This window comes from Mesitornis unicolor, unplaced genomic scaffold (genome assembly GCF_000695765.1).
Source record: "Mesitornis unicolor isolate BGI_N332 unplaced genomic scaffold, ASM69576v1 scaffold11866, whole genome shotgun sequence".
Classification (NCBI taxonomy): Eukaryota; Metazoa; Chordata; class Aves; order Mesitornithiformes; family Mesitornithidae; genus Mesitornis; species Mesitornis unicolor.
The window spans coordinates 38,529-59,898 of NW_010190320.1; the positions used below are offsets into that span (position 1 = coordinate 38,529).

General features: G+C 39.0%; 2 protein-coding genes across 2 annotated transcripts in view; one reads left to right on the forward strand and one right to left on the reverse strand.

Moving 5' to 3' along the window:
* Window positions 1-6,819, forward strand: part of LAMB1 (laminin, beta 1) — a 43,266-nt gene extending 36,447 nt beyond the window's left edge. The window contains exons 25-31 of the mRNA XM_010186369.1: window positions 1,134-1,337; window positions 1,732-1,876; window positions 2,633-2,840; window positions 3,056-3,197; window positions 4,029-4,205; window positions 5,403-5,562; window positions 6,372-6,819. Coding sequence (XP_010184671.1) covers window positions 1,134-1,337; window positions 1,732-1,876; window positions 2,633-2,840; window positions 3,056-3,197; window positions 4,029-4,205; window positions 5,403-5,562; window positions 6,372-6,508 — 1,173 coding nt within the window. The 3' untranslated portion in view covers window positions 6,509-6,819. The remainder of the gene's footprint in view (window positions 1-1,133; window positions 1,338-1,731; window positions 1,877-2,632; window positions 2,841-3,055; window positions 3,198-4,028; window positions 4,206-5,402; window positions 5,563-6,371) is intronic.
* Window positions 6,820-9,048: 2,229 nt separating this feature from the next.
* On the reverse strand, window positions 9,049-20,755 carry DLD (dihydrolipoamide dehydrogenase; the record flags this gene model as incomplete). The annotated part of the gene is made up of 13 exons (XM_010186370.1): window positions 9,049-9,551; window positions 9,654-9,743; window positions 11,183-11,320; window positions 11,710-11,899; window positions 12,299-12,469; window positions 13,807-13,997; window positions 15,121-15,222; window positions 15,395-15,538; window positions 15,878-15,978; window positions 16,336-16,405; window positions 17,140-17,208; window positions 19,807-19,886; window positions 20,680-20,755. Coding segments are annotated over 13 exons (1,488 nt in total), but the record flags the coding sequence as incomplete, so codon positions are not given.
* Between the last annotated feature and the right edge of the window lie 615 nt (window positions 20,756-21,370).

Below are 21,370 nucleotides of genomic sequence, written 5' to 3' on the forward strand. Positions count from 1 at the left end.
CTGTTCTTGAGGACTGAAAATCCTGGGTAGATGTTTATCAAGGCCACAAACACTGAGCTGCTTGGAGGTGTAATCACAGGACACACACGCACACACAAAACATAGCTTTTTGCTTTCTAGCTACATGCTGCTGGGTTGCATGCCAAGCAGGTAAGAGGGGCTCATTTGCACTTCACAGAAGCCAGCTGCAGCTTACTTGGCACAGGCCCTAGGTTTTCCCAGAGGTTTTTTGGCTGCAATGTATGTGGTTAGTGAGTGACTCTTATTTGGCAAAAGGGGTGGAAAGGGAAAAGAACCTTAAAAGAACAGGGAATTTTCTAATTTTTCCTCTGGCTAAAACCACTCCTGAGTGATTCCATTGTCCTAACAGTTGACTAAGCAGTGGATAATTCTCAGTACAAATGTTGCTGATCAAAATAGTTTTGCTCTTTAAAAAAAAAAAAAAAAGCACCCTGAAATTTTCTATGGGAACACATCCTTGACAACAATTCACAAACTGAAAAGTGTTCTAGAAAGATGCAACCAGAGCAAACACTTGGTGGAAGGGCACAGAGGGCACTTTTTAAGTGAGATGAAAAAATGTTTCCTGTTCAACTTGGAGCATTTCAGCTTCTTAGCATTTAGTTTCTAGGGCATTAGAGCAAAGGAAAACATACTGTGTACAAAACACTTACTTCCTTATAAAATCGCTTATTGGAATGGCCAGGTTTTCCTCCAGCTGTAGAGAAGACTGATGGCTAACAAAAGGTATGCAGACAGTAGGAGTTTCCAGCTTGAAACCACAGCTTAAATGCAGTTTTCCAGTGAAAGAGGTTATACAGGAAAAGTAGACTACGATCATGGGGCAAGGCTTCCCTTAAAACTTCCAGCTACTTCAGCATCAGGGAACTGCCTCTTTGTAACCAAGTTAAAGGCAGGAAGGTGCAAGGGGCCCAGAAGAAAGATTAAAGTCGTGCTGGGGTGGCCCTGCTGCAGGGACCACGTCCTGCCTGTTTCCTTTCCTGTGGTACATGGGATGCTACTGCAAGGGGCAGAAACAACACAACATAGAGCAGTTCCTACTGCACTCCCCTCGCAGCTCTGCAGTGGAAATAAAGCTGTGACCGTTCCCCCTGTCTAATGTGTCTCTGCAGACATGTGGTGCTCCCGTGGGAGCCTCTTGTGCCGAGTCCAAGTGTGGCGGCTTAAACTGTCGAACAGACGATGGAAAGAAGAAGTGCGGAGGACCTGGCTGTGATGGGCTGGTGACCGTAGCTCACAACGCCTGGCAGAAAGCCATGGATTTTGACAGAGACATCCTCAGTGCATTAGCAGAAGTCGAGCAGCTCTCCAAAATGGTAACATGCCAAATCAAATGTTAGATATTAAAAAAGGAGGGGGAAAAAAAGTCTTTCAGATGCAACAAGTTTAGACACTAATTTGACAAAGTATGTGCCTGGCTTACTTCAAAATGCTTATTTTAACTTGCGTAACTTGGTCATACTTGTCAAGATCCTCCAAAAGGGAGCTTGCTGAAGTAAAACTTCATGGATAACTCTAAACATTAGCCTGAGTTGTTTAAACTAGCATTGGTGGTATGGATCATGGTCAGCTTTTAAAAGTGTTCTGTAAGTTTTATCAGAAAAAGCATTTCTCCTTACTATTACCTCTGACTCCAACTGAGTTTTTGTTTTAAACCAGGCCTTAAACCATGAGCAAATATGCAGTCAGGTCTTCCGTTTTGCTTTTTAGGTTTCTGAGGCAAAACAGAGAGCTGATGAAGCAAAACAAAATGCACAAGAAGTTCTGCTCAAAACCAATGCTACAAAAGAACAAGTGGACAGAAGCAATGAAGATCTGAGAAAGCTTATTAAACAAATTAGAGACTTCCTAATGCGTAAAAACCTTACATTTAAATTATATTTTAATTCTGGGTTTGTGAAAGCTATCTTTAGCTCTGCATCATCTTCTAAGGGGTAATGCAATAGTTGTGTGTCATCCCTCTGCTTTCAGCCAGGCTTGGTGTGTATGATGAAATCTGGAACCAAGTGAAAACCAAGGCAATAGGAGAGACAGAGCAAACTGGAGCACGTCGTTGTGTTCATTTCAGCCGAGGCTGTCGTACTGCTGTAGCTTGCCAAGTGCGTTCATAGGTTCTGGCTAGAAAGACAAACTACAGTTAAAGGGAGGAAAGTCAAAATTGTGTGTTTATCTCTCCATAAGAAAGCAGGTAGAGGTTCAATGAGGGCCTTGTTTGCTAGCAAGCAGCAGCATGGCAAACCCATTCCTCCCGTTTGCACAAGGCTGAGTGTGCTGTTAGCACAATGCATTTATGTGCAGCTGTTGGCTTCATTTCCCGTGGGCTCGCATCTCCCCCTGCCAGCCCCAGCATGGTGTAAGCAAATCACAGAGATCTTCAAACGGCTTTCAACAGAGCCATGCCAGCAGGGCCTCTGTGCCTGCTGCGCCACTCCTTAGAGGGAAGCTTCACCCTAAGGAAGCAGCTTTAATACCTTGATTTTCTGTAAGTTTGAGGGAGGAAGTTTTCCCATTATTTTCCTTCTTAAGGGAGCGGTTGGACAAGAATTTGAGAACTGAGGTTTGACAAGGGAAGCTTTTACTCACATCTTTGTCATTTGTGTACATCTGCTAGAAGACAGCGCTGACCTGGATAGCATTGAGGCGGTGGCTAACGAAGTGCTGAACATGGAGATGCCAAGCACTCCCCAGCAGCTGCAGGCCCTGACAGAAGATATTCGTGAGCGTGTAGAAAGCCTTTCTGATGTGGAGGTCATTCTGCAGCAGAGCGCTGGAGACATTGCCAGAGCAGAAATGCTACTGGAAGAAGCTAAAAAAGCAAGGTATGCAACCCTGTGCTGTTTTAGCTGTTTTCCATCACTAATAGCTTGAATGAGACTTACATTTCATTGCATCAGAAAACGCAGAGTTTAACTTATCCCAATGCAGATTCTCATTCATTCACTAAAGGGCAAAGATGGCCCTCTGCATTGTATGAACAGCTTTTTCCAGTTCCACATAAAAGCATTTTTAGTGTTAACATAGTTTTGCTCTACAGCAAAGGTGCAACCGATGTTAAAGTCACTGCAGATATGGTGAAAGCAGCACTGGAAGAAGCTGAAAAGGCTCAAAATGCAGCTGAAAAAGCCATCAGACAAGCTGATGAAGATATTAAAGGAACTCAAGACCTGCTGACCTCAGTGAGTTTTTTATGAGTATTTCTTAATATATAGAAACAGCACCAAGTTTGGTATTTAGAAACTGATGTAAGCCTGTCTAGGGAAGGCGCTTTTGGGTACTGCAAACCTAAGACTGTAAAACAAATCTAAACCATTCTTGCTTTCGCACAAACTTTTGAGTTAGTATGACAGATGCTAGAGGACAATTTGCTCTTAGAAGCAAAACAAAACAATCTTTTCTCACCCCACATCCTGCACCACTGAAGTTAAATGAGCAGGACTGCAGCCCGCTAATGCAATAGGTATGCCAGGATCCCTGGAAAGCCAGACCTGTCACACTGGTTGTGTGGCACAGCCACGCTATCAGTGTCATCCACCACTGCAGCACGAGACTAAACTAAATGAATGCTGGTTTAAAGCGGTAATTGCTGTAGCCTCATCAGATAATGTATTTTCAGACTTCATCTCATAGCCCTCATGAGACCATAGTGCTATCTATACCCATGAAACGCGGCCAGCTTAGAAGTTACGCAGCTTCACAAGTCCACTATTAAATGATGGAGTTAAATGTCTGAAGTTTTGCCTGTGGATTAGGCAACTCTTGCATGTGTAATACAATCAGGAAATTTTTAACCATGTTCCTTAATGCTTTTGCAGCCCCTTACATACCCCATCTTGGAGCAGCAGGCTCTTTCATCTTGACCACAATTGGCCATTTGTAACATAACTAAAACACTGGTGTTTCTGTCAGATCTATGGATGTGAACTAATTAGTCAATCAGAGCTTATCCAGAAAGTTAGCTATTATATTCAGTGTCTTTTGAAAATGTAACAGTTGTCCCTCTTTGTTAGATTGAATCTGAAAATGCAGCATCTGAAGAAACACTGAACAATGCCACCTTACGTCTGTTTGAGCTAGAGAAGAGTGTTGAAGACCTTAAGCAAAAGGCTGCCACAAATTCAGAGAATGTGGACAATATAGAAGAAAAAATTACTACTGCAAAACAAAATGCTGAAGAAGTCAAAGAGGTGAGAAGCTCAGGAAAGGTGCTAAGGGAAAGCCAACCAAATTATCACCCCTGGTTTGGCTAAAGGAGTATTAATGAATACATGGGATCCATTTCATTTATTGGTCAAGTACCAGGGACAAAAAAACACCCAAACAAACAAAAAATAGGCACGTAACACACGTACCAAAGATAGCTGCTGTCACACTGTTAGCCTTTCATAGATTTGTTTCTGTCCCTCAGCTTTACTGTCTGCCACAGAACTGATAATCTTTATCCCCTTCCATAGACTGCTCATGGCTCTGTGACAATGATAGGTTCAGGACAAAGAACCCAGAATTTAGCATATACAGAATCAAGTGACAAGAAAAATCATTAGCTTAATATAGAACCAGCGTCACTTTTATCAGAGATGCAAAATCTGCTCTATGACCATATGGCATTGCTCCCAACGTCTGCTACACACCGTCATAATAGCAAAAGAACGCTCATTAACAAAACAGTTGACAAATCCGCCAAAGGAAGTTTCATTGCTCGTATCTGTTGTCTATAGTTAGCCCGCCAGTCTTCAGAGAAGCATTTTCTGCCAGGAGAGATGTATTACCCATCAAATAAATTATTTCTGAACACTAAGTACTACTTCAGGTGGCTGTCAAGTAAACACAAGAGACTTCCAGGACAACTACAGCTCATTAACTTATTGGTTAAATTCAGTCAGGTCATAGGAGTTAATCTTAACCTCACAGCAAATAGCACAGCTGAGAAACCAGCCTCATGGCTTCTCCAGCACCTTCACCTACACAAACAAGGCAGCTGTTCTTGTTACTGAGTGTAACAAGGGTATTCCTCCCCAAATGCAACCATTCAACCAGAAGCAGTGCCAGTTCCTTACCATAGTTTTCCAGCTGTACCAGAGGCCATGGCTTCCATTAGTTACACAACTGTGTAACTGAATCCTGTGAATCCTTGCCAAGTGTCGGTATTAAAGCTGTCCCACAGATCTGCAAAAGGGCAACTGATGAGTCTGCACCCCAGCTCCTAGAGTTCTGGTTTTTTTTTTAGTAGGAAGTGCCCCAACACTGTTTCTGCTTTTGTTAACTGAGCTAACTGTGTGGTCTCTCCTCACACCCGGCTTCATAACGGTAGCCAGAGGAAATACAAATCCCCCTGCATTGTCTTTTGAGTGAGCTCCATCTTGTGCTTGCCTCTGGAACGACAGGTCCTCAATACCGAGCTGAACGACAAGTATAGAACAGTGGAGGACCTCATTGCCAAGAAGACAGAGGAGTCAGCTGATGCTAGGAGGAAAGCCAGCATGTTGCAAGATGAAGCTAAAGCCTTGTTGGCTCAAGCAAACAGCAAACTCCAGCTGCTCAAAGGTAAGGCTGTCCTGAGGAGGTAAGTCGTCATCTTAGAATACAAAGCAATGTTGTGCTGTTAAAGCAACTATTCATCAGCAATAGGGAAAAAAAATTGAATTCTTTGTTACTGAGGTTTGATCTGCTTTCCTTATTCTTATGGACACAACATAGTCTTTTGAATCAAAGGTTTCTATAAAAGTGAAACTCAGGAGACACAAACTTCTGGTATGGCACCTACCACTACTCCAACACCCACTGCAGAGAAGGGCAGACCCTCACCTTCAAACAATACTTCCCCCAGCCCAGAAAGCTATTAAAACAAAAACTAACCAGGATGCATCAGGTCCAGTTTACAGATTAATTTAACATATTAAAGGTGATTGAAACAGGAAGGGGCAATGTGCCCAGAGCTACCAGGGAGGGAGCGAAGTTTTCCCTCTGTTTTTGCCAGGCCAGGAACTCATTCTTCCCCTGAGCTGCTCCTGCAACGTTACAAGGATTCACTGAACAGTCTTAATCATAACAACCCAAAGCACTTCACTGTTCTGTAAAAGCCACCATAAAGCAACATGAATTATTTTCAACATGAAGCAAAGTATACACTACTGGATTTCCACTTACGGAAAATTATTTCCCTTGTTGCTTTATGTACCAATGTTATGGAAACAAAAAGGTGCCATTCCAGCCTTTTTTTTTTTTCCTAATCAGATTCTCTTCCACAATAAAGATAAGTTTGAGTAGTAGTTTATCCGTAACAATAATTATTTACATTTTACTGCATTAAAACACCCCTAATTAAGCTGTTTTTCCTCCTCCTTTGCTAACAGACTTGGAAAATACATATGAAAACAATCAAAAAGTTCTGGAAGACAAAGCCAAGCAGTTGGTGGAGCTGGAAGAGACAGTTCGCTCCCTCTTACAGACAATCAGCCAGAAGGTCGCTGTTTACAGCACTTGCTTATAAACGGGAGCAGAAAATGCTTGTGTTCAGTCTGGGTTTTACAAGTATTACACTAGTTCTTTTTGATATTACACTAAGACCTGATAAGGTGAACAGGTTTTATACTGACTTTCAAGTCATAGAACCAAAGAAAAGTAACTTTTTAATGTTGAAAATAAACAGTACTTTTGTATCACTGTATGCATTAAGTATGACTCATTAAGTTCCTTCCTATTTTCAGTAGCTGAAGTTATAGTACATCAATTAATCCTTTAGTAAGTCTTGTTTTCAAACTGGTTAGAGATCTAATAAAAATCTTGACTCCAACTATGTAATTCTAAATAAGGGCTCCAATTACTAAGAAATACCAGATGGCTACTCCGACCGAAATGACAAGTGAATGAAGAAATAGCATCCTTCCGTGGGTTAGCTAGCATTTATGCCACAGTACTCAAGAAGGATTATTTACCCTCTGCATGATACCCATTTAGGCTTAACATGAGTTTCACCTCCCTGATTATGAAACACTTGATCTGTGAAGCAGAAACAGAGGTCAGCACTGCAGAGGTGAGCGTGGTTTACATTTCAAGCACCAAATTTATGTGATAAACCCAAGCTTGGAGGAGCAGGCCTCTCTGGCAAAGGAACTACAAAAGTTCACCAAGGACTTAATGCAAATCAGTTAAGGAGCTGTACACAGATGTTGCTCTCTAAGAAGAGCTTGCACTTAACAAACAAATAAGACTTCTCAAAGCACAAGATTAACATCCAGTTCACCACACCTTATCTCAAAGTTACGTAGATCAGCACACCTTCATACAATTGTACAGTACTGCACCAACTAGTTTACAGCATTAAGTGGCTACAAAAATTAACGTCCAAACCTGCAACATGCATTTACACATCCTGACTGCTAACTCTGACCTGAGGAATACATCTATGTATACATAAGCACCTTACCTAACCTTGGCTAACATCAGCGGAAGTCAGTCAGGACAGCTAGGGCAGAATGTATCACCACCTAAGCAAACTGAAGAGCAGTATGTTTAAATAAATAATTACCCTTAAGCTCCATAGGTTACAAATGCTATTTTCAAGTGTCTGGGACACTGCAGTCTCCAGTATAATTTTAGTAGTAGTCTTGATTAAAGTTTCCCTGACTTTCTAAACTTTAGTTAACATGAACCAAATGAGATACAAGAATTTGTAACCAATGAACCTCAAGGCTGAACTGCAGTAAGAATGCCACAAGTATTGAGGGAGGTGGGGGTAGTGGACACAAAGCTGTGTCTGAAAGAACACGAAAGAGCAGGGCTTCTGGGAAGAACTTGCGGGGTACCAGAGTAACGCTTCATAGCATTTCCCTGCAACTGGCAGAAGTGATTCCAAAATGCCTAGATGTATTGGAAGAATCAGGTTTTTCTTCCCTCACTATTGTCTCACCCTTGCTTTCCTTTCAGCAACTTCCTACTAACACCTGAAAGCAGATCGACATTAATTCATTTACTCCAATTCACAGATATGCTGGGTCATCTCATAGCCTGGTGATAACTTCAATGAGCCATCATGGTTTAACCGTATCTAGTTTAACCCTATCTACACTTAAAACAAGTTAAAAAAAACGCAGAAAAAAAAAAGAACAGTATCAGTGGTGTTCGTTGATTAACTGGTATCTTAATAAAATGGTAATGTGGGCACATATTTCCATCACTCAGTATGGATCCTGGATCAATATTTAGTAAGACACTCTAAAGAAAGGCAGGAGGATACAACCATCTTGTCTACACACAAAACCATGTAGCTTTTGCAGCAGTTTCTGAATGCACATTTCTCATATCTCATGCCATTGGGATAAAGAGAAATGACATGTGCAATACCAATTAAGGTTTTTTTTCAAGGAAGAAGAGGCTAACAAAAAAAAATGGTACCCTGCAAAACAAAACTTGAAATAAGCTACTGAAATTGGGCACATTCCCTGTACACATTATGGATCTTCCAAAGACACCATTTGTTTGTGAGTTTTATCATGTATCTTATAACCTAGACGCTAAAAGGAGTAGCAGGGCCGATGAGCAATCAAAACCCAAGACGACTCTCCAGCCATGTTAAATATTTATTAAGCTCTCTTGCTACAGAAGAGACAGAAAGAGAGCACAAAATAGAAAACAGAAGAGAAGAAAGTATGTCTAAATTGTGTGAAGAGCTGACAGTGCAGCCCTTGTGTATGGAAGGTGCAGAATAACCCTCACGTCTTAGCACTTGACAGCAAGTGCTGCTTCACTACTCAGTTTTAGCATTTGAAGTTTAAAGAGAGTTGGACAATGGAAGCTTTAAAAAAAAAACAAAAAAGATTAATTTTTCTTCAAATCTTTCATTTTTCCATCAGCACTCGATCTTTCCTCTGACAAGTTTTCAATATGAAAACACGTTGTGTGGAGAATCAGACACAGAATAGTTTTCTCTTTAGAAAGTCAATATAGTTTTAATTGATCTATAAAAGCCCCTTTTCTCCCAACACCCTATCACTACTAGGTCAAAACAAGTTTTGGTACTTGGATAAAAGTACTAAGTTAATCCTTTCAGAAGGAAACATTTTTGTGCGGAAGTGACAGTGGCATTTTAAGTGCCAGCATTCAACTGGTTTAGTCTATCACTACTTCAAATAAGAAAACACCAGGTGTGCTGGACATTTACTCAGAGTTTTGACCAGCACACCTGATAATCCCATGCAGCAGCAAAATGTTTGGTTTTGAAGAAGAGTTCTGTCAGGCTGTTTTTCTGCAACATTCACCACGTAAACAAACATGTAATTTTAAGTATTTAATTTACAGAGACTGGATAATTCCACTTGTTCCAAACTCTACTTGTTTAAATATCTGATGTTTAAAATGAAGAGATTCCCTTAATTCGGTCCTAAAATCTTCAGACTCAGCCTTCCATAAGGGCCCGCAGTCCATTTTCAGAGTTGTACCATACATGTACAAAGATCTGCTCTTTCATTTTAGAAGTTGATAGCTTTGCCAAAAGATGCTGCTAGGTTTGCTTCTCTGAAGGCTTCTGACACAGTCTGTAGAGAGCAAACACAAAAAGGTACAAGTCATTAATAGTTACATGTAGTTATAGCATGTCTGTGTAACCCTGGTGGTCAGTCTGTTTAGAATAAACTTACCGGATGGGCATGGCAAACTCTGGCTACATCTTCACATGATGCTCCATATTCCATAGCAAGGGCAGCTTCATTAACCATCTCACCAGCACCCTGTAATTTAATGGTATTTGTAATCAGCACAAATCTTCAGGCAGTTGCCCAGGTACTCCTGAACCACTACCAGCTTGTAAATAAGCATATTTTGCTAAAAAACTAGAAGTTTTATAAAACTGGCATTTCAGCTGTGTTCTAATACACACTGTAAGTACTTATCTATTTGGTGAGTGTGCTCAAGCTGAATGAAAAGCTAAACAAAATTCTTAATGAGAGTATTTGTTCTCTCATTACTGAGAGTTGTGCAAAATCTGGGCATTTTCCCACCACAAGATATTGGTCAGATAACACCCACATTCTCATCAAAGCTACAGTGTACATTACCACTGCAGAAACCTCCCCAAACTTCAATGCCCTCCTGGAAAGTTAAATAGATAACTAAGTAAACAAAAGTGTGTTGCTAATCTGCACCCTCATTTTTAGTAATGCGAGTTGTATTTGTGTGTATTTCCTCAGAGAACACTTCTTTGAGGAGTCAAAAGCAGTGAACTCTCCTACTACATTTTCAGCATTCAGATCCACAATCATAAGATTTTTCCCCCGGTCCTTTCCCAATGAAGAAAATTTGCCAATAAACCCAAGCTGTGCTTCCTTTAAGACATGTTGATTTTAAATGACTGGTACCATGAAAGAAAGTAACTAACGTAACATCTTATTACGTATTCCTATCAGAAATTATTAGAATCATTCAGAAACAAAAAGCTTATCCACTAGTGTTGCAGTATATCTATTCATAGGAATAGAATTTCATGTCCAGGAAAATGGAGAACAGTTTTAGTGTTAAAGCAGTTTTCTCTTAAAGAAAGCTGTGTATGAAGATGCATGGAAGTGTTTCTGAATACGTCTTTAGGGGGGAAAATTATTTAAAGCTAAGAAACAAAACAGAGATTAGAGTTTAATTTTGGAATGTGTGAGCTAGTAGAAAATTATACTTTTCCCAAATAGAATTTTCTAATTTCTTATCTTTACAAAGGATTTTTAATCAAGATTTCGTAAGTTACTGACCCCAGATTTGGTGACTGCAGCATACGGTTTCCAACTTTGCTGAAGTTTAAAGTTTAGAGAGGAGAAAAAAAAACAACCCACTAATAAAAAAAGTCAGTCTGTTCAGCTCCCTCAAATTCCAGAACTTCAGTCAACAATTTCTGTGGTTCTCTAGAGTATTTGGCAGCATTTATAGGGAAACCAATTAGCCCCAGCAATCTTTGGGAAAAAATAAAAATAAAAATGCTGGGTCTAACACAAAGTAACAGAAAGTAGGAAGGCAGGCAGGGCTGCAGAAGAGAACAGCAAATAAAAATTACTATAGTGGACTCAAATCTTCCTTCTTTTTACAAGTACCACTTCTCATATTGTGACAACTACTTTGCAACTGTACAACACTAAATAAAAGACCTTTACAAGGCCAAGACAACTGCACAATTTACAATACTTACTGCGCCTAAAATGTGAGCACCCAACATTCTGTCTGTTGATTTTTGACTAAGTATCTTCACCATGCCATCTGTGTCAGCATTTGTCTTTGCTCTGCTGTTTGCAGCAAACGGGAATTTTCCAACCTTGTATTCTATACCCTACAAAGCAGGTATGTGTTTCTGAGTTAATGACCAACAAGAACAATGTAACCATATAGACAATTTGGCAAGTACAAGAACAGAAGCAATACAAGAGATATATAAGACACACAGAGCAATGCATAAAAACCACCACCAAAAGGACTAAAAAGGGATATTCAAAAAATTAATTAGCAAATGAACAAGATTACTCTGTGAAGTTAGAAGTCATTAAAGAGAACTGTGATCCTTGGGAGAGTGGCATGCACTTGGGAATCGTTCGATCATACACCCTAAGCAAAAATTTCAATGCAGAAATTCTCCTAGAAAAGGTAACTAGATAAAAGACTAGACAATGAAACCACAATGAAGATGGAAAAAGTTTTGTCTGAAAAGAAAACAAACAGTACCTCTTCTTTCAGCTGTTCTTCTGACTTGCCAACCCAGGCCACTTCAGGGTGAGTGTATATCACAGAGGGAACGCAGTTATAGTCAATGTGAACAGCTCCCCCAGCCATCCCTTCTACACAAATAATGCCTTCATCCTCAGCTTTGTGTGCCAGCATAGGTCCAGCAACTACATCACCAATAGCATAGATGCTATCAGACCAATGAAACAGAATAAGACACCGTTTAAAAACACCCTAGCACACCTAGGCTACCTTATATAATAGCCAGTTTCATGTTACTGAAAACTCTAATCAAAACAGAGTAAAATACTAAATTTCAAAAGAAATACAGAGTGTAAAAGAGCAATTTTCACAGGATGACCCCATTCAAGAAGTGCTAGTGACACTGAAATTCACACAATGACTTTTAAGTTACAAAACTTCACAGGTTGACTAAAAATGTTCAGTTCCTGAAAAACAGAAATCTTGAGTTTTCCTTTCAGAAAATAAAGCTATATTTTGCAATTAAAAACAAAAATGTTTTTAGTAGGTTAAACTTGTAAAAATACGAGTTCTGCTTAAAAAGCGAACTATATTTAGTCGTACTTACTTTGGAATTTTGGTTTGGAATCTGTTATTCACTGGGATTCTCCCCCTCTTATCAAGTTCAATTCCAATATCCTCGAGACCTAGATTTTTTGTAAAAGGACGTCTACCGATGCAAACTAGGAGCACATCGCAAGTTATTACTTCTGCCTTGCCACCAGCAGCAGCTTCAACACTAGAAAAATAAGTAGAAAAATGCTAAGATGTACACTTTCAGCATTGTATTTCTTCGACTAGTAACTAGTACAATCCAGATGATGATCTACTGGCTGGATCTGGCATCCAAAACACTTGCCTTCAGCCTGCCCCACATTTCTTCCTTGCAGGAGTTGAGAAGAGGGCAGAAGGGATAGTAACTCTTACTACATTTGTTAACAACTTTTAGATACAGAAATTCAGGGTATATATCCACTAGCAGGTAGCATGACCTGACAGGATCAAATCCGTACAGCAAAATAACATATCTTTTGGGATGGGGTAGGGCCATGTATTCTGAGCAAGCTGTTTTCTGGTCCAAGAACCAAACACCTGCAGCTGCTCTGCATCAGGTGCACCCACTCAAGTGCATCTTTGTGTTTAACTGCACCCAGAACAAGTTCAGTTCATGTGCTCTAAGCAAGTAAGGAAGGATTAAGTAGGAGGTGTGGTTCAAAAGCATACTCCGGAACCAAAATAAAACTCTAAATGTAGAAATAGACTACATGAGAGATCCAACCAGCATCAGCATGATATGTAAAGCCCAATGTAGGAACTTTACAATGGTAGAGAACAGACTATCATGAGGTACGGTGAGATAGAAAATACAAGTAAACATATTAAGATTCCAATGAAAAAAACATTTAAGCTTACTTTTGTCAAGTATTATTAAGCATTTCCTTAAAATGTGAACTACAGTTTCTGCTTAGAGAATATGTTAACAAGAATGGAAGTTGTGTACACATAGGAACTTTTACAAAGCAAGTATGCTTTGTATGTTCCTATATTTGCTGTTCATGTGTAAGCCTGCAAAGGGCTTGGATGTGGCTATTAAAAGACGCTCTGGGGCACTTTCATTTATTTCTGCTCAAAAGCAATAAAAATCTTTGTCATGCTTATTTTGACAAAAATGTACTTTGTATGGACAAAATAACCCTTCCAGTAAGCAGCCAAGAATTAATGGCATGAAAAATGACTATAAGAACAATGATGATGTTTATGTTAATTATATCGGAAGCAAAGACCTTCCATGAAAAGAATGATTTAGAGTTCTGTTTTTATTACTGATCTCACTATAACACTGGTTTTATACTAGCATGCCTTCAACTCAAGTCAATGGAACCTCCTCCATACAAGCAATCTAGGACTCAAACCCCAAATTATATGCTCTGTAAGTTACAATACTAAAGAATTAAGTTTCATCCTAAATCACATTTTTCCTGTTTAAAAACTAACAAACTGTACTTTTAAATAGGTTTGATGGATTGAAATGAAGAACATATATGGTGTTCCTTTAGTTTTATGTTAAACACTTACGCTACATCAATTTTTCCATCTGGTGTCTTGGTAGCACCAGTGACTTTAGTGTTCAGTTTAAACTTAAGTCCCTGTTTCTGAAGAATACGTTGGAAGTTTTTAGAGATCTCCATGTCAATTCCCATTCCACCAACGTGGCCCATGAACTCAACAGCTGTCACATCTGCACCAAGGCGCTGCCAAACTGAACCCTGCAGTCACAACAACACAGGTAAGAAGAGTTTTTGAAATGCAAACTTTCGATTTCTTTAATATTTAGTTCTCAACTTTTCAAAAGCAGGACAACAAATAACAGCACACTGATCAGTTTTTACAGATGTTAGTGTAAAATAAAACAAATCCAACTTTCCCCACCATTTCCCCAAAAAATGGATTTAGCACTGCCTGCTTGCATACCCAAAACTTCAGTGACTGAATTCACAAAACTAAGCCTTTTAAAGAAACAGCTAACAAAATAATTCCGAATAAATTAGGTATGCTTTAGGTTATAGATATAGAAAAATTCAAAATCAAAGAATCTGTATGTAGCTCAGAAAACCCAAAGGAAATTGCTTGTGGTGTTCTAATATCACTACAAATTAAATCAAAACAATACCACACTAAGGAAATTTTACGCAATAAAATTGAACTATTGCTGCTTCTATACGTATTTAAAATCTTAACCACTACCATCAGCTTCACCAAGAAAATTCATATACACTCTATTTACCTGCAGTTACCCACATCCATCCAACACAGCATTTCACTTTGCTTAAGCTTAATGGTCAGCAGGCTAAGCAACCACTAAGCAGATGTGCAAATTTTCAAGCAGTTGCAAGACCAGCAAATACACCTTTTTGAACCATGTAGGTATGAGGCAAGAGGACTCAGACAAACATGAACTGCAATGTCTCCGCTCCTTTGGTTGTTAGACAGAATGCATACAATCATACCACACAAGTTTCTTGGGATTAACTGCTACACACAAGAATTTACCCTGGCTTAAAATGAACTCCCCTTTAAAAAGGAAGTTCTCTCTCTATACATAGGGCAGTTCACACCCTTCACCCCACCCCAAAAATCTATGTGAGGCCCTTTATGTTCCCCTCTCATTTCTCTGCTTAGCTAACCAGCTGCAGGAGTACTGATCCTACAAACACTTACCCCAGCTTTTCTGGTAAAAAGGGAGTTAGCAGGCTGTGAATCTGAAGAGTTTCATTACAACTCATTCAACCAAACATCTGTTAAATCACAGCAACACAATCAAATATAACACAAAAATAACATCCTGTTCTTTTATAAATTAAAGACCAAGTGGTTTAAATATCCTCTCACCAGTTCCACACCAATGACTCCTGCACCAATAACAACCATCTTTTCAGGAACTTTTTTCAGTGACAGAGCACCAGTGGATGACACGATATTATCTTCATCAATCTAGTGACAAAGAAATCCACAAAAAGAGGTTTACAATCTCTTTGATACTTTGATATTACATATAACAGCACACAGAAGGGGAAGTGCAACCAGATGCAAAAAATTATTGAACATTAAATTATGCAGATGTAACACACTGACAAAAAGCACCATTAAGCTTTCAAATACGTACAGTAATTCCAGGGAAGGGAGCAACTTCTGAGCCTGTGGCTATAAGTATGTTCTTTGTATTGATAACTTGTGTGCTGCCATCATCTTTGGTTGCAGTGACTTGGTTTTTGCCAGTTATTTTTCCAAACCCAGATACATGTACAACCTTTAGTAATCAGAATACAGTAAATTCAGATTCAAATTACTTAAATAAGTTATGCTACATTTAATCTGAATCTCACTAATGCTTTAAAGAAGCTGCTAACATGTACCTTTGCATCCTCATCTAGTACAAATCACAAAGTAATTGTATACTGTCCTTTTAAGTAGACTAAGAATGAAGGAACTGTTCATTTAAAAACTTTCTAGACAAGAAGAATTCCAATTCTGCCCTTGCCAATCATTCAAATGAATTTATGTGGCAAGAATATGAAAATGTAAAAAGCAAGAAATTTAGATCAGAAAAAAAATCATGGATATATCTCAGTATATAATCCAAACTAACCTTGTTTTGTTTAAATAAATGAGCAATTCCACCTGTTAAGGCCTTCACTGCACCACTCTTCTGTTCCATCATCTTCTCCAGATTCAAACGGATTCCTGTAACTAAGGTTAAAAAACCCTTTTGTCAAGCATTGCAGTGTTTTTATTTAAAGGAGCTAACCTGAACACAATTAACAGCTCTGACACAGTAAGATGTGTAGAATGGCCATACTAAACACTAAAGATTACATTCAACAGCTGCTATACCAAAAAAAAAAAGTATTACACTGTTTAAATGTAACTTATCCATCCAGGATTCATGTCCCTGACCCTGCAACTGACACATATAGGATATTATTCATAAGTCTAGAATGTTTTCTGACCAGAAAACTATAGTAGTTAGATCTGAATGATTAAATTTGCTTGTTGATGGAAACCATTTATATGAACAGGGATTGACAAGTTGCTCTTCATACTCACTTTCAATTCCTCTATTAGCAAAATCTTTTCCATGGGCCAAGTGATACAGATGTGAGTTGTTCAGCAAGGCCTAAAAAACACACACAGAAATGTGAACTGGGACATACATTCACAACTGAATTAATTATATTATCAGAAAAAAAAAAAGTGATGTTCTTTGCAAAACATTCTCACCATTAAGAAAAAGCCTGACATGTATGTATTTTTAAAAGTGTCTTTCAAACAAAGAAGTTGCACACAGTAGCTCTTACTGATGTATTTTATAAAGCTGCATATTTAACAAAAATAGAAAATAGTTAAATTCACACCTATCCTTTTTGCTTATTTCACCAGAGAAATTGGGAATGACTCCACCAGGATTAAAAAAAACCAAACAAACAGGAACAGACTAAGTAGAGGAAAGAAAGATGATTCTGACTGATTCACAGGAGAATTTCCTTATTACCTCAGACAAGGTAATATGGGACAAGAAGGTCTATGGATACTGGTTACAATGCAGACCCAACAGCAGACTCAACAGCATGTTCGAGTAAGATACATCTGTATGCACTCTGGTTTTCATTCTCTTCATCTCTTTCATATGAGAAAGCCCACAAAAGAGTTTGGAAACAAAACATTTCTATTGAGCAAACACAGTTTTAACCCCTTGTGTTATTCATTTGGATATTCAGCTTACTTGGACTGCAACTTCAATTTTTAAAGAAAATACGTCAAGCTTGGAAAAAGATTAAGGAGGAGTTTCTCAAGTAATACATATAGTGCCTGCTGTTTTTAACAAAGTTATGACAAACTATGTACACTTACCTTGGAAGGAATACATCCAACATTCAAACAGGTTCCACCTAAGGTTTCATTTTTTTCTACACAGACAGTCTGAGGAAGAAGGGGGGAAAAAAACCTTTTAGGAATACTATGCCACCATTTCCTTACAGGTTATATCTTATATCTGACAAGTTAGAATTGATGACAAAGACCAGGCATTTACCTAATAACTCTCTCTACTAGTGTCTCATTAATTTCATTCCTAGATCTATTTTGTGGCTCAGCTTTCCCCTCTATCATTTTTTTCATTACTTAAAAATCACAAAATGGCTCTTAGCAACAAAATTCTCTACCAGGAGAGCCTCACTCCCCACTGCACCATTTATACTTTCATACAAGTTTAAGTGCTGTTGTCCTGATTCAAACATCCACAAAGTTGCCGCAATTAAACAGAACACTCAGTTTTGTGAAAGACGTTCCTCTTACAATTAAAAAACCCCTGCAAACAGCAAAAACTGTAAATTGCACGGAAGATTCCTGAAAGTAAGTAAACACTAACAAACATGCAAATGAACCAACACATTAAAATCACATGAAGCAATCTTTTCTTTAAAGAAAATACAACAAAAGACCCAAACCACAAACATTTCCCTCTCTAAACACACTATCCTGCAAGATCCCTTGCTATAAAGTTGTGCCAAAATCTATAAAAAAAGAAAGAATAACAATCAAGTCAAGCAAAGTCAAGCAAAAAATAAGGTCAATACCAACAGGGATGGAAAATATTTCATCTCCTTCTCATCAACTTGTCAACATCAAAGTGTGCAAAGAAAAAAACCAACTGACAAAACTTCAAGTAAAAACCAATCACTTGGGGCGGGTAAGAGTATCAGAAACCTTTTTTATAGAAGCAGAAGAACTGGCATCTCCTTCTTTGTAAGATGTAGACAGTTAAAATAACAGATCCTTGGTTTATACTCCAAGATCTTCAATCTGCTCATAGAAGAGATAACTCAGGGGAAAGCCTTTCATAATTCCATCTAAATCGCTGTTTTTGTGGTAAGGTAGTGGTCATGGTAGCAAGAAGAGCAGAATTCACCACATCAAATCACAGAAACATGCTGAGCCATGATGATCCCCCATCTGCCTTTCCTCCTGTTTTAAGCACCTGAAAGCATGAAAAATTACCCAAAGGCTTTAAAAGCTGCACTATGGGTCAAACAGCACCAGACTGCTCCTACCTTTACCTCATAAGGAGGTTCTGCCTCATCCACTTTACATCAGCTTCATCAAAAAGGACAAGCGAAGTTGTTGAAAAGCCAATGCACAGAGAACACTGATGGCAACAGTGTAGGATGTTGCAGTGGTGACACAAGGACTTAAAGCTTATGCTAGCAGATATGGCACTAAAATTGAAGGTTCAAGTTCAGTAGTTCAGTGGAGCCCACTCAAGTCCTTCCATGGATGTTGTAACTATAGAATCTATCTTTTGGCTCACAAAAACATCTCCTTACATTCCTCATGGACAGTATAAACATTCTTCATGTTCATTCAGTGCTACAGGTGACACATGCAAGCACATCCAAGTATTCTGCCTACTCCAACTAGCTGTAAAGCAGTACAACAAATTATATTTTTTGCCATAATGTAAAACAGAATCTAGGGCACTTTTCAATCAACTTGTATATAGTATCCTATTGTTAATCAGATACTAAGAACCTGAGGACAGTGTTGCTCCAAGAAAAGAGAGCACATAGCCAGAAAAAAATAGCTTTAGAATAAACAAACATGAACTTAAATGGCAGAAGGCCTCAATCTCAATTAAAACCTGTAGCACTCAGCACCTTTTTTCTCAGTTACTAATAGCTCAATAACATACATCTAAAAGCAAGAGTATTTATTAAGACAATAAAATAATCAGAAACATTAATAAAGACAACTCAATTATCCACACTAGGTCACAGGCAGATGAAAAACTTCTTAAGGGAACATCAAAAATACGTATCTTGGTACAGTTACACATCAGAAGGCTGAAAAGACACCCAAAGAGACACCACTGAAACTCAGCTGTGGGAGTAGTGACCAATGAGGGTCACACTCAGAATTACAGAAAAGCCTAGGTTGAAGGGACCTCTGGAGGGCATCTAGTCAAACCTCCTGCTCCAAACACAGTTAACATCAAAGATGCACCTATACTATTTTTACAGGCATATTTTTGCCTCTAAAACTCTCACACAGCAACAGAATTCCTCTACTCGCATTCAAAAAGCACATCAGCTGAATGCTGGGGTTTTTTTTTCCTCTTTTGAGTTCTCAGTCTGCTCTGCCAGACAGTTTTCCAATGCCTTTTTTGTCACTGTGACTCTTCCCCTCCCCTCCACTTAGTTTGGACAAAAATTCCTTCCTGGCATTCTTTTTGCACCTTCTCTTCCACAAGCGTGTAAGCGCACCTCAATTATCAATTCCAATCAACAGCAAGCTGTCCTGAGCAGCTTTGTCAAAGCAGGGTTACAGGCAGTAATACCTCCACATCTCAGTTTCAACTCTTGTATAATCTGGGTAAGCAAAGTAAAGAACAATTACCAACACGTCAACAGCACCTGGTTGCCCAAGATGTGACAGAAGAGTCTCACTTTTTCAGAATCACAGAAGTACCTTTCAAGTTCATCTGGATGAATATTCTGCTACCTGAGTGAGGTCTCATCTTACCTTAAAGCCAAGCTGAGCTGCTTTGATAGCAGCAACATACCCTCCAGGACCAGAGCCAATAACTGTGACATCGGCATCAACTGAAACAGAGAACATCCGAGTTGGTTTCAGCAAGCAAAATTTTACTGCAGGAATACCAGTTCACTGTTTCTGATATAATTCATGTTTGAAAATATTTTCTTTTTTAAAAAGCAAGATAGCTATTAAAAATACGCTATTTAATAAACTAGGTTTAGATAAGTAAACTACACCTCACATCTGAAAGCAACTTTCTGGACAAAGGGAAAGGTTGCATGGAGATACTCACTCCGCAATAGAAACTGCCAGTCTTAAATTTTACCAGGAAAATAATGTAAAACAAAATGAAGAAACTGAATTCTGTCTGACACATCCTTCTTGCTGTAAATCCTTTAAGACTATAAACCAATATGTTTGGATAATTATAACATCGTACTACTACAGCTTCTACTGATGATTAGTAGAAAAGATAAATACTTGGTGAATGCTATAAAATCAGTAGCTTAAAGAAGAGAAAATATGGCTGAAATAGACATCTCTGCAACCTCTATTGATTATGAGCCCAGCAGAAACTATGAAATTTGTACTTAATTCATATCTCATAATGACAATCACCTTTGGAATATTAATTACCTTCACTGTTCGTATGTCACATGAAGTTCAACTTCTATTTACAGCTTTAGCTTGATATAAAATAAGCCAAATAAACCACTACTTTTCACCTAAATCTCCAAGCTGACATCGATTCCACTGTCCCCTAAAAGACTTATTTATGAGTCTGGAGCACTGCTTTGGTTTTTGGGGTGTTTGGGCTAGGGTTTCTTTGGTCCAAAGAAATTCTTCACAATTAAATACCTTGATCAGCATAGGTCCTTTGTGACACTGCACAAATTCCCTGGAGACCATGATGAATTCGATCAAAATGGCTCCTCTAGAAAAGGGATTAAAAAAAACTTATTTTAAAAGTTGAAGTTTACCCTTGAAGAATAAAAACAACCATTTAACCACACACAGATGAACAGTTACTTTCACCATTTAACCAAAACAGGAACAACACGACTGAAGCAGACACAGAGGGCACTGACTGGAACAAGAGGTATGAGCTGCTCTACCACTTACTTGCACTGCAGCTTCAGCTGGCTAGTACACCTGTTTTCATGTCAGTGTCATCTAAGCCTGCCTCTAACTACACAAACGTTCAACCCTACACACAGGGCTCTCAAACAACTTAATGACATAAATTAGGCACCCACAGGAGTTTATGAAAAGTCTTGTTCCATAACCATCCCCTTCGGCCACTTCCTGTGAACAGCCAACACCTCTGAGGTGGTTCTGCAGAACAAGGCTTTTAATTGCAATGGGACAGTACAGTTGCTACAAGCACTTCACGGGCCGATCGCCCTGTAACTGGAGTAGAGGATGTTCCTGGACGTATTTCTGGAGCTCCCAGTGCCGACCAGCAGGCGGGAAGGCCCCTCTGACAGCTGCCCGTTTCCCTAACCACAGCAGTATCCGCCCTCGCTCCTGCCTCTGCCCGGCCGCTCCC